This window comes from Equus quagga, chromosome 15 (genome assembly GCF_021613505.1).
Source record: "Equus quagga isolate Etosha38 chromosome 15, UCLA_HA_Equagga_1.0, whole genome shotgun sequence".
Taxonomy (NCBI): Eukaryota; Metazoa; Chordata; class Mammalia; order Perissodactyla; family Equidae; genus Equus; species Equus quagga.
The window spans coordinates 20941217-20954150 of NC_060281.1; the positions used below are offsets into that span (position 1 = coordinate 20941217).

At 57.1% G+C, this 12934-nt stretch overlaps 1 protein-coding gene across 2 annotated transcripts; it reads left to right on the forward strand.

Annotated features, from left to right (window-relative positions):
• Positions 1–67: 67 nt before the first annotated feature.
• AARS2 (alanyl-tRNA synthetase 2, mitochondrial) lies at positions 68–11926 on the forward strand. 2 transcript variants are annotated; one of them, XM_046638792.1, is made up of 22 exons: positions 68–308; positions 1144–1335; positions 1880–2025; positions 2249–2416; positions 2970–3114; positions 5099–5244; positions 5462–5570; positions 5845–5883; positions 5964–6096; positions 6577–6710; positions 7151–7295; positions 7513–7685; positions 7804–7917; positions 8014–8154; positions 8864–9001; positions 9082–9191; positions 9345–9453; positions 9736–9858; positions 10086–10196; positions 10766–10849; positions 10940–11050; positions 11491–11926. In XM_046638792.1, the coding sequence occupies exons 1-22, from the start codon at positions 78–80 to the stop codon at positions 11653–11655; spliced, it is 2967 nt and encodes a 988-aa protein (XP_046494748.1). In that variant the 5' UTR covers positions 68–77; the 3' UTR covers positions 11656–11926. The 2 variants fall into 2 exon arrangements, with proteins under 2 accessions (XP_046494748.1, XP_046494749.1); XM_046638793.1 differs by having other exon boundaries at positions 5985–6096.
• The last annotated feature ends 1008 nt before the right edge of the window (positions 11927–12934 follow it).

A 12934-nucleotide genomic window follows, 5' to 3' on the forward strand; every position in this document is an offset into this window, starting at 1 on the left:
CGCCCGGCTTCCTTCCCACGTCACCTTCTATCCCCGCAGTCCCCTTTGACCCCGTGAAGTCGCTGCCCCGAGTTAACATGGCGGCGCCGGTGGCTGCAGCCGGGCGGGCCATTCGCAGGACGCCCCCGTGGCGGGGCCCCAGCCGCCGGCCGCTCTCCTCCGCATCCCCTCCACCCCGGGCCGCAGCCGTGCGGGCCGCCTTCCTGAGCTTCTTTCGGGACCGCCACGGCCACCGACTAGTGCCGTCCGCTTCCGTGCGGCCCCGCGGGGACCCCAGCTTGCTTTTCGTCAACGCGGGCATGAACCAGGTAGGCGCGGAGCCCCGCGCATCGGGGGCGGAGTTTGATTTTTCCAGAAAGAAAGGCGCTGCGGGATTGGGCAAAAGAAGCGAGGGGCGGAGCTTATAACTTTTGGGGAAAGACGGCGGTGTGCGGTTGGGCCGAGTGATGCGGCGCGCAAATTAGGGCTTGGGGAGGGCTAGACCTGGGTGCTTCGGGATTGGGCTTGATTTAGGTCCGGGGATGGGGAGTGTGGAGTCTCAGGGAGGCAGACTGGTGGGGGAAGTCTGGCTTCATTTATTCGTTCCTTAAATAAAGAGAATTAATTCACTAAATAAATGTTGATTGAGCACATGCGAGCTAGACTGTGTTCTCTCAGTTTTTTACTTTGAGCGCCACGTACCCTCTGTACATTGTCTTCATCTGTAAAATGGCCACGGGGAGGGGTTAACCTTACAAGTTGTCGAAGATCCCTGTTAAATGCTGACGTTGTGAGGCGCGCCCAGTACCCTGTGGTCTCAGTTTTGTACCCTGAAGTTATTGGGTTTGGTTAAAGAAGCTGCGATGGAGGATGCAGCTGCTCAGTGTCCTGTTTCCAACCACCAGTTCGTTCCTCCTCCTTTTACCTTGCCTGTCTAACCAGCAGAGGGTCTCTGTTTCAGTATTTACTTACTCCTTGTCTCCTCTACACACACCAGAGATGGATGCCCCAGGCTCCCAGGTTGCCCCCTTGGCCAAGACCACACTGCACTCTCAGGGGCACAGTCAGCCTTCAGTCTGATTCGCTGTCTCTGTCCCCACTCCCCACCTTTCCTTTTTCTGAGGGACTAGGACATCTCTGTCTCCCTTCTTCATGTGTTTCCAGTTCAAGCCAATCTTCCTGGGCACGGTGGATCCACGAAGCGAGATGGCAGGCTTCCGACGTGTGGCCAACAGCCAGAAATGTGTGAGGGCTGGAGGGCGCCACAGTGACCTGGAGGATGTGGGCCGAGACCTTTCCCATCATACCTTCTTTGAGATGCTTGGCAATTGGGCCTTTGGGGGTGAATATTTTAAGGTGAGTCTCCAGAAAGCCCTGGAGTTAGGAAAGGGTCAGTAGTCAGCCAAGAAGAGGATCAAGGTTAGTCGTGTCTCCACTCCTAGAGTCTGCTTAGGTGGGGTCTCATACCAGACAGAGGCAAAGTGCTAGATAAACATGTATGATAGGAATGTGTCTCACTTCCCTAATTGGATTGTAAGCTCCTTGAGGGCCAGGACTGTCCCTCCTGCCTAATGGCTGGACAGTCATTGTTGTATGAATAAATAGACAGTTAATACTAAAATGCAGGAGTTAAAAATCATTCCTGGCGGGGGTGGATAGAGGATTTCTTGGAGAAGGTGAGACTTGAAAGAAAGGAGAGTTTAGAAGAGGGAGGAAGCTTTCTGGGCAGGAAGAAAACTCAGAACAGAAATGGTCATGGCTTGTTCTGGAAACAAGGTGGGTGGTGGAATTGCTTTTGTCTTAAGCTGAGGGCTGAACTCTTGTGGCTTTAATGGCGCTGCAGTGGGGCCTCCTTCTCACCCATCTTTCTCTTGCTTCCCCACGTGGGTTTCTGCTGCAGGAGGAGGCCTGCAGCATGGCCTGGGAGCTGCTGACTCAGGTCTGTGGGATCCCTGAGGAGAGGCTCTGGGTCTCCTACTTTAGTGGTGACCCCAAGGTGGGGCTGGACCCAGACCTGGAGAGCAGGGACATCTGGCTCAGATTAGGGTAAGTTCATCCCCTGGTACGTCCACTCTTGGAGAGCAAGAAGACTGGAAAATAGAGACCACCAGCGCCAGTCCTCAGAGTCTCAGCATATCACAGGATATTGTGGGGTCAGCCCTGTTTCTTCTCTTGCTGAGCTTGACAGAGGGGCTCTCCTGGCACAGAAGGTCCAAGCTTCTAGATTTGTCTGTCTGTCTCCCTACCACCTGCTCGGCTTTCTTCCCAGGGTGCCCGCCAGCCGTGTGCTTTCCTTTGGACCACAGGAGAACTTCTGGGAGATGGGGGATACTGGCCCTTGTGGACCCTGTACTGAGATCCACTATGACCTGGCTGGTGGAGTGGGAACTCCCGAGCTGGTGGAGCTTTGGAATCTGGTCTTCATGCAACACAACAGGTAATGGGGTCCTGAAGCATGAGGAAAATCCTGACTGGAAGAGAAAAGGGTGGCATTCAGGAGCCTTTGATCCATTTCTTATAAAAACAGACACTTAAATGGTGCTTACTACATGCCAGACCCATTTCTAAACACTTTTCAGATAATAACTAATTTAACCCTAATCTTTGCCCATGACAGTTTAAACTAGTCACTGCTGCTCTCTGGCCTCTCCTCTCTTTATCACATGATGGAGTTGAATTTGATGATCTCCAAGATTTTCTTCTAGCCTTGACATGTCTCTTTCTAAGGGCAAAGAGTTCTGTCCCAGAAAGGGCATGTGTGGGTCCAGGCAAGGGCCCCAGCAGGAGTGAGGATGGAGATCACCCTTTATGAGAAAAGACAGGACCCAGGCCATCATCATCTGCATTTGAGGAGAGGGGATGACGCTGCCCTCTGGTTCCTCCCACTGTCAGCCCCCTTGGACTCGTCCTCATTCTTCTCCTCCCCTTGGGCATCTGCCTCACACCTGTAATCCTGGTGGGTCCTCACCTTGCACACCCTCCCTGGCCAGAGAGGCAGATGGAAGCCTGCAGCCCCTGCCCCAGCGGCATGTGGACACAGGAATGGGCCTGGAAAGGCTAGTGGCTGTGCTGCAAGGCAGACGCTCCACCTACGACACTGACCTCTTTTCCCCGCTGCTCAGCGCCATACACCAGGTGAGTCTGCCTATTCGCTTCCAGAAGCCCCTCGACCTGCGTGTCACCGGTGCTCACCACTATTGCTTTCTATCTTTGTTGAAAACTCAGAGTATTCCTTCATGTGGGGACGGTGACCAGCCAAGGATACCAGGGTGTCAAACATGAGGCTAGGATTTGTGTTTATTACCTGATATTGCTCCTAACTCCTTCCTTTATTTATTCAAAAAGTATGCATTGATTGCTTACTTTGTGTTAAATCCTTTGTTCTTGGTACAGGAGATACAGCAGTAATCAGAAAAGAGATCATGGGGACTACATTCTAGCCCAAGAGATAGAGAAACAATAAATGTATTAAAGAACAAGATAGCAGCTTACAGGTTGTGAACAGGCAGTAAACATGGGTGATAGTAACTAGGAGGCGGCGTATACAGAGGCATCTAAGATGAAGTGTTTGCAGAAGGCTCAGCACGGAGGTGATCTCTGAGCAGAATCCTGAAGGAGGAGGAGTCAGCCACAGGAAGCTCTTTCCAGGCAGAGGGGGCAGCAGGTACCAAGGCCCTGAGGCAAGAAAGGAACAAAAAGGTGGCCAACCAGCTAAAGTAGCACCACATGGGAGGTAGTTAGTTTTTTCTGTATAACAAACCACCCAACACTTTATAGCTTAAAACAGCACCATTTATTTAGTGTATGAGTCCGTGGGCTAACAATATATGCTGGGCTTAGCTGGGTCATTCTTTTGGTCTTATATGAGCTCACTCATACATCTGTGGTCAGCTGCTAGACAGCTGTACTTCTGGGGTTGGCTGTCTGTCAGTTTGGGACAATGGGGGTGACCAGGCTGGGTGTGTGTCATCCAGCAGGCTAGCTCAGACTGTTTCACATGACAGCTCAGCAAGGTTCCAAGGAGAGCAGAAGCACATGAGGCCTAGGCTCAGAACAGTGTCATTTCCATTCTGTTGGCCACAGCAAGTCACAAGCCTAGCCCAGATTCAAGGGATGGAGAGGTAGATTCTGTCCCTTGATGGGACAGATGGACAGTCACTTTGCACAGTGGCATGCACACAGGAAAGGGAAGGATCGTGGCCATTTTTGCAAACGATCTGCCACAGAAAGGAAGGCCAGAGTCAAATCTTGTAGGGCGTTGAGGTCCAAGTGGGACTTTTATTCTAAGTGTGATGAGGAGGGTTCTAAGCGGGGAGGGGCGTGATCTGATTGACACTTTTAAAAGGCCACTCCTGTTGCTGTGTGGAGGGTAGACTGGAGGGAGATGAGAGTAGAAGCTGAGAAACAACTGAGAGGCTCTTTCATAGTCCAGGGGAGAGATAATAGGGCCTGGCTGAGTAGCAGTGGAAGTAGGGAAAAGTAGATTGATTGGAGAGATCTCACGGAGGTAGAAGCTGAGGGCCCCACTGACGGATTGGATGGGGAGGGGAAAGAAAGTCAAGGCTGGCTCTCAGTTTTCGACTTGAGCAGTGCGGTGAATGGCAGGACTGTTTGTGGAGGGGGTGCTGGGGAAGAGGCAGGTTTGGAGCTGGATGAAGCAAGCACTCTGCTCTGGAGTGCTTACCTGCCGTCTCTGCCCAGTGACAGCTGTAGAGGCCGATGGGGTAATGGAGAGCACCTGGAGGCACACGGGCCTGGTTCAAATCCCAGATCTGCTCCTGATGAGTGGTGTGGCCTTGTGGCCCTTAGCTCCTCTGAGCCTCAGGTTCCTCTTTAAAGCTAGGATAGTAAGACCTCCCAGAAGAGGTGTTGTTCAAGCATCCACCCAGTTCTGACAGCAGAGATTCAGCAAGTGATCACAGCTATGATCATTGTTAGTGCTGAAAGTGGGTCCCAAGAGGCCAGGGACTGGCTCTCAGTCGTCTTTGGAGCTTCTCCAGCCAGGCCATTCCAGATGTAGTCGTCCTTAGGGGTGAGGGCAGATGCTCTCGTGGTGATAAAGAGCATCTGGGCCAGGTCAGGCAGGGCCTGCAGCCGTGTCTCCTCTCCTGGTTTCCAGGGTTGCGGGGCACCCCCTTACTTGGGTCGAGTAGGGGCAGCAGACGAGGGGCGCACAGACACGGCGTACCGCGTGGTGGCTGATCACATCCGCACACTCAGTGTCTGCATCGCCGATGGCGTCTCCCCTGGAATGTCAGGTGCCCCGTGAGTCTGGAGGGGCTACAGAGGGGCAGAGCTGCTGGCGTTGCAGGGGAGGGGAGGGAAGGAGATGGAGAAGTGGGTCGGGTTGAGATGGCAGGAGAAGCGGAGTAAGGGAGAGGGCTTTGGGTGGGAGCACACACTCTGGACCTTGTCCTCCCCACTCTCTGTACTGCTGACCAGGGGCTCCTGGGGTTTGCATCTGGGCTCTGAACCCTTCTAGGCTGGTTCTTCGTCGGATCCTCCGTCGAGCCGTGCGGTTCTCCTCGGAGGTGTTGCGAGCACCACCTGGCTTCCTAGGCAGCCTGGTGCCAGTAGTGGTGGAGACGCTGGTAAGGGCAGAGCTTCCTCTCTCCTCTGGGCCTCCTTGGGCATTCAGGGATCCTGCCACTGAGCCTAGACAGTGCCCCTGGCCTGGGCTCCCCACCCTAGATGTCCAGCCCAACTCCTGTCAGCAGGCTGAGAAAGCTGGAATTGCTTACAAAAAGCAGAGGGTCTTAGACCTTGGGACTGCTGTATCCCCACCCCTCCCGGAGGCCCAGGGTGGGGAGGTGGAGAGCGGGCTGGTGCCTTTCCCACCTCCTCAGCCCTTTCTTCCTCCCCCAGGGAGACGCTTATCCAGAACTGCAGAAGAACTCAGCCCAGGTACTGGATTTGGATGGGGCAGGGAGGTTCTGACAAAAGTGGCAGAGAGAGGCTCTCCATCCAAGGAGGCCCAGCTCCAGGCCTTCCGTGCCTCCGTTCAGATAGCCAGCCTGGTGTCGGAGGACGAGGCGGCCTTCCTGGCCTCCCTGCAGCGTGGCCGGCGGATCATCGACAGGACCGTGAGGCGCCTGGGGCCATCCGATGTGTTCCCTGGTGAGTGGGGCACCTGGCCAGGGTGTGAGGGCTTCATTAGGCAAGCCAGGGGAAGCAGAGGAGGGAGCTCTGGGCCAGGCCTGTGCCTCACATCCCCCTCCCCCATGGCCCTCTCCCACAGCCAGACCTCTCTGTGGCGGGAACAGCACCCTCTTCTCCCCACTTCACTGCCCAGCTGGCCCTGCCTGCAGTCTCTACCTTCCAAGGCTGGCTTTGTGTCTAGAATGAGTTTCCTTTGTCCTCTGAAATGATGTGTGCCAGGGGATACCCTGGGCTACCGCCAGCTCTGGCCTTGGAGCATGAAGCCTGAAGGTGACCCCTCTCCTGGGCCCGCCCAGTGTACCTGTTACCTGGCAGGCCCTGGTACCTGGCAGCCTCTGTGTGGTTAGAAAGGCCCTGGCCCTTACTTCTCCCTCACTTCCTCCCCTCCCTCTATCCTAGCCCTCCCCCCTCAACACCCCTTGTCTTCCTTCCTCAAAGCCGAAGTGGCCTGGTCCTTGTCACTGTCTGGAAACCTGGGGCTCCCCCTGGACCTGGTAGAGCTGATGCTGGAGGAGAAAGGGGTGCAGCTGGACTCCGCCGGGCTGGCGCAGCTGGCCCAAGAGGAGGCTCAGGTACAGGCTACAGGCAGGGGCACTGAGCCCCTTCCCCAGCCCTGAGTTCCTGAGCAGGGAGCTGCAGCTATGGGGGAAAACAGGAGGCTGAGGTAGGGTCTGTCCCCTCACCTTAGCCCCCACGCACAGCCCGTAGAGATGAACACTAGTGCAGTGGACTAAACAGAGGAGCAGAAGGGGAGAGGCCTGCACAGCATTGTAGAGAGGTGGCCTCCAGGGGCAGCAGTGGGTGAGGGTGGCCTGATCCTGATACCCTGCATGATGGGTAGTTCCCTAGCCAGCCCAGAGGCTCTAACAGCTACCAAACCCTGATGGCTTAGTCCAGACGGAGCAGCCGGGGCCACACAGCTGTGTGGCAGAGGGACAAGACTCTGCAGAGGCTCAAGTCCCATTGCACTCACTGCACACCCCTTCCATGCACACATGCCCCTGTCCTGCAGCGCCGGGCCCAGCAGGCTGAGCCAATCCAGGAGCAGGGACTGCAGCTCGATGTCCATGCGCTGGGGGAGCTGCAGCGCCGAGGGGTGCCCCCAACCGACGACAGCCCCAAGTACAGCTACTCCCTGCAGCCCGGCGGGGGTTATGGTGAGAGCCTGGACTGAAGCGGTGGACCTGATTGGGAGGGACATTGGAGATGGTTGCTGCCAACCTTATGCATTCTCCGGGGTAGCCACCTGGGGTCGCTGTGGCCCCAGCTAGAAGTGACCCCAGCCACATGCCTGTTGGCTTCAAATAAGGCACAGACCCACATCCCATGTCCCAAACCCCTGCTTCATTGTGATAAGCATTCTTTGCCCAGCAGAGTTCGGTACTTGTGAGGCCCAGGTGCTCCAGCTGTATACAGAGGATGGAAGAGCTGTGGCATCTGTGGGGGAAGGGCAGCGCTGTGGCCTCCTCTTGGACAGAACCAACTTCTATGCGGAACAGGGAGGTCAGGCTTCAGACAGAGGCTACCTGGTGCGGGTGGAGCAGCAGGTGAGCCCCCCACACAGAGAGGCTAACTTCAGGAGGCAGACCTGTGCCTGGAAGGGAGCTGAGTGGAGGGAAGGGCTGCAAGCAGTCACTCAAGTGCCTCGGCCCCTGCCTTTCCCAGGATGTGCTGTTCCCAGTGGCCCGGGCCCAGGTCTGTGGGGGCTTCATCCTGCATGAAGCAGTGGCCCCTGAGTGCCTAAAGGTGGGGGACCAGGTGCAGCTGCACGTGGATAAGGTAAGGGCCCCACCCCTGCTGTTCTGATATCCTGCAGCCCCTTTAGTCTCCCCACCCCCACCTCACCCAGGACGCTGGGTGACAGAAGTGTTTCAGGCCTGGCGTCTGAGCTGCATGGAGAAGCACACAGCCATCCACCTGCTGAACTGGGCCCTGCGGCAGGCCCTGGGCCCTGGCACAGAGCAGCGCGGCTCGCATCTCAATCCTGAGCACCTGCGCCTCGACGTGGCCACCCAGGTGAGCAGAGCACAGAAAGATAGGCTTCACGTGAGGCGACAACCTTAAAGAGAGAGAGCCTGCTGGTGTGGGGAGTTCAGCCAGTCCGAGGGCCTGGGCTCCATCACTGTGGGACCTTGGGCAGGGGTCTTCCCGTCATGCTCCTCCTGCACCAGGGGTCCTCCTGACCAGAGGCGTCGGGCTAGACAGTGTCTGGAGCCCTCCCTTCATCTCCAGCCACTCAGCTTCCTTGTTCCTGCTGTCACCCAAGCCATTCTTGCTCAACCAGCTGCCCTCTCCCTTCTCTGCCACCCTATCTCCCCTCCTTGCACATCTGGCCCAAATCCTTCCTCCAGGAGGCGCACACTGACTAAATCCCATTCCCCCATCACCCCGTGCTCCTGCAGCTCCCCCATCCTCTGTTTCTCCCCCATTGGACTGCCCTTTGTTGTAAGCTCCCTGAGGACAGAGCCTCCATTTTCTGTTTCTTCATCTACTTTTCGTGCCTAATGAAAGGCCTACAGCTTCCAAAAGGCCCAACTCCCAGATAGCTTTCTAAGGAAAAGAATTGTCTGCTCCACAATGTTTATTGAGCACCGATTGTGTGCCAGCCACTGTTCTGGAATCTGAGCTTAGTTCAGTGAACATTGAGTGATGCTTCTTAATGCATCAGTTATAGGCACGGGGCTGACTGGCTGTCAGTCTGTCCATTTCCCCCCCACCCCACCAGGCCCCACTGACCCCAGAGCAGCTCCAGGCAGTGGAGGGCATTGTGCAGGAGGCCGTAGGACAAGATGAGGCTGTGTACATGGAGGAGGTGGCCCTGGCATGCACTGCCCACGTCCCCGGCCTGCGTTCTCTGGATGAGGTGAGTTGGGGGAGCCCCCTTGGTGGAGACCGCCTGATCCGGGCAGGCCAGGTAACAGAGCTGTCCCCTCTCACCCTCAGATATACCCAGATCCTGTGCGGGTGGTGTCCGTGGGGGTGCCTGTGGCCCAGGCATTGGACCCCGCCTCCCAGGCTGCCCTGCAGACCTCCGTGGAGCTATGCTGTGGGACGTGAGTCACTCCATTCTGCCTGCCCTGGCCTGGGGCCCTGGATCCTCACCCTTCCTTGGTCTTTGGAGCCACCAGCCTCTGGTTTTGAAATCAGGCTGCTCTTTTCTCTCCCATCATCCTCCTTGATGTCCTCCTCCCACCGTTTGCCCACAGGCACCTGCTACGCACAGGGGCTGTAGGGGACCTGGTCATCGTTGGGGAGCGCCAGCTCACCAAGGGCACCACCCGCCTGCTGGCCATCACTGGGGAGCAGGCCCAGCAGGTCAGCACGGCAGCTGGGCCGGGAGGCTGCTGGTTGTGGAGAGGGGGCAGGGGCCACACACAGCTGACACTCAGGCTGCAGAATCAGTGTCTGTACAAGTGCACTGATGTGGTCGTAGCAGCTGCTAGCACCTGGCATCTGTCATGATTAGTTGGTGCCTTGATTAGTCCTGATTGTTAAACGTTTCTAATTCAGCCCTGACCAGCAGTGGGTTGAGAGCTCCTGTCCTGGGGAGGCAAAAGTAAGCCGAGCGGCCCTGGCCATCCTCTTCCCTTCCTGCAGGCCCGAGAGGTGGGCCAGAGCCTGGCCCAGGAGGTAGAAGCAGCCGCGGAGCGGCTGAGTCGGGGCAGCCGGGATGTGGTGGAGGCACAGCGGCTATCCAAGGACATGGGACGACTCACTGATGTGAGGCCACCCCCCCATGGAGCTGCTCCCCACCATCTCCTGGCCCTGTTCCCTTCCCCGTGCCTCCCCAACCCTTCCAGCACTCCTCGGGACTCCACCTGGCCCGATGTTTGTCGTTTGTCTGCAGGGTGGGATGTGGTGGATGTGGTCTCTGCCCCTGCTGGTCCCTGCCCCAGAGGCTGTGGCTCAGGGAGGGGGTTAAGGATGATGTCCTCTTCTGGCTGTAGGCTGTAGACACTGCCATGATGCCTCAGTGGCAGCGGCGGCAGCTTCAGGCCACTCTGAAGGTGCTGCAGCGGCGTGCCAACACTGCCATCCGAAAGCTGGAAGTGGGGCAGGTGAGAGGAGGGGCAGCCGCACCATGGGGCAGATACCAGGTGTGGCCAGCAAGGGTCAGAGACGCTCTAGCAGGCACACTGAGAAGCCTCAAGGCCTGCAGGGGGCAGGGCACAGCTCCTGCCTGCTGGGTGCCATCACCACCACCCCCGGCTTCTTTCTGCCAAACTGTCTCCCCCCAACTCCCAAGTCTGGCCCAGACTCTCCTCCAGGAGCCAACCGACTTGATTGCACCATTCAACCCTAATTGCTCCTCCACTGTGGATCCTCCTTCCTCCCGCCCCCTCTCATCCATCTGTGCTCCAGCCTTCGTCCTTTCACTCTCAGTGGCCTATTTGTAGGGGCCTGGAGCTACGATGAAAGGGAAGAGGTGAGGGAGGAGAGGAAGGACACTGGTGGGACCCAAAAAGAGGCCATTCTAGGCAGAACTCCTGGCCCCTCTGCTCAAAGCTGAAGACCTTTGCCGGGGGCAGGGGGAGGAGGGGAGCGGATTCTGGAGTGGGGCTCAGTTCAGAAGTGGGGGCCAGTCGCCCCCCAGCCTGATCCCTGTGCTGTCCTTCCTGCCCCACAGGCTGCACAGAAAACCCAGGAGCTGCTGCGGCGGCACTCAGAGGGGCCCCTGATTGTGGACACGGTTTCCACTGAGTCCCTCTCAGTGAGTGCTGGGGTTGGGGGTGACCCCAGGGATTGGGGAGGGGAGGTAGGTGGGAGTCCAGGGAGTCACCATCTGCCCTCCCTTGCCCAGGTGCTGGTGAAGGTGGTCCGGCAGCTGTGTGAGCAGGTGCCCAGCACATCCGTGCTTCTACTCAGCCCCCAGCCCCAGGGGCATGTGCTGTGTGCCTGTCAGGTGGCCCAGGTGAGGGAAGAGGGAGAGCAGCCTGTCACCCGGCCCATCTCTTAGTCCACTCTCCAATTCCACGCCTTTTATTCCTCCCAGATCAGGGAGCCAAGGCTGGGTAGAGGTGATTTATGAGGACACCCCAGGATGGGGATAGGGCCATCTCCTTGTCCCTAAACCCCCCCCCCCCCCCCCCCCAGAGAAGGCACTGTGGGATTCCCTAATTACCACCCCCCCCCACACAAGGCCGCACATCCCTTGCAAATAAGTAGCAGACATTCATCAGCCTCCACACGTTCCCAGTCCAACCTTCTGTCCCCTCACCCAATTTGCCCCACCATGTGCCCAGCTGGGGAGGGGAATGCTACTCACCGTGACTCCACTCTCTAGGCTGCATTGAGTGGCTAGGGGCAGGGAGGGCTGCCCTGCATCACTGCCCCTTCTGTTTCTGTCCCCAGAGTGTCTCGCCAGCCTTCACAGCAGAGGCCTGGGCGCTGGCCGTGTGCAGCCACATGGGGGGCAAGGCCTGGGGCTCTCGAGTGGTGGCCCAGGGCACCGGAAGCACTGCGGACCTGGAAGCTGCCCTCAGTACAGCCCGAGCCTATGCCCTCAACCAGCTCTGAGCCAGGCTCCCCCAGGGACTCACACAGACCAAAGAGACAGCACACAGCCCAGTACCAGGAGCCTGAAGGAGCCAGCAGAACCTCCCTAGAGGCTGAAGCAGAGGACTAGAGGCTTGAGGTCAAGCAGCTGAGCTGAAGAGGGCCACCCTGGGCTGGGCCCTGCGTGGACACAAGGAGATGTGGACTGGGAAAGGCAGAAGTGGGCCAGGAGACACCCCCCACTAGGTGAATGTGAAGACATGCCTCTGATTGCTCATTAAAAAGTATTTCAGGGGGCTGGCCCCGTGGCCGAGTGGTTAAGTTCGCACGCTCTGCTGTAGGTGGTCCATTGTTTCGTTGGTTCGAATCCTGGGCGCGGACATGGCACTGCTCATCAGACCACGCTGAGGCAGCATCCCACATACCACAACTAGAAGGACCCACAATGAAGAATATACAACTATGTACCGGGGGGCTTTGGGGAGAAAAAGGAAAAAAAAAATCTTTAAAAAAAAAAAAAGTATTTCAGGGGCTGGCCCAGTGGCACAGCCATTAAGTTCACATGTTCTGCTTCTGCGGCCCAGGGTTTGCCGTTTCAGATCCCAGGTGCGGACCTATGCACTGCGTGGCAAGCCATGCTGTGGCAGGCGTCCCACATATAAAGTAGAGAAAGATGGGCACGACAGATGTTAGCTCAGGGTGAGTCTTCCTCAGCAAAAAAAAAAGGAGGATTGGTGGCAGATGTTAGCTGAGGGATAATCTTCCTCGAAAAAAAAAAATTAGAGCACAGCTGCCCTCCTGGCATCATTTCCTGCATGACTTCTCATTCTAACTGAGGCACCAGTGATCTGTGGGTAAGCCACTGAGGAGGGCTTGAAAGGGACCCAGCCGCTGTGCTTGCTCAGCCCATGGAGCTGCAGAGCTTTACCTTGGGATCCTAGGAACTGCAGCCATAGCTGAGTTCACTGGTGCTCATGGCACATCCGGCTCTTTACACGTGTACACTGCGAGGTGAGGAGTTGTGGGACCCCCGTCTTATTGATGAGTTCACCAAGCTTCTGAAGTGTTAACCTGCCCAGGGTACCCCACCAGTAATGGTCGGCAGAGCTGGAATTAAGCTGAGCGCTGCCTCCGAAAATTCCCACCTCCCTGATTGCCTCTCCCCTTCTGAAGGACAATTTCTTTTTCTTACTAGCCAAGAGGGGGGCTTGGCATCAGGCTTAAGGCTGTGTGGAGGAGCACTGTGGAGGCCTGGAACCTTCCTGCCTGGTGCCAGTCATCAAGCTTGTCTACATCTGGA

Bases quoted from the DNA above. Each gene is read 5' to 3' on its own strand.
- AARS2 (XM_046638792.1), top strand. From the start codon at position 78: ATGGCGGCGCCGGTGGCTGCAGCCGGGCGGGCCATTCGCAGGACGCCC. The intron at 3,115-5,098 runs GTGAGTCTGCCT...CCTGGTTTCCAG, and splicing joins TGCTCAGCGCCATACACCAG to GGTTGCGGGGCACCCCCTTA. The intron at 10,850-10,939 runs GTGAGTGCTGGG...TCCCTTGCCCAG, and splicing joins TTTCCACTGAGTCCCTCTCA to GTGCTGGTGAAGGTGGTCCG.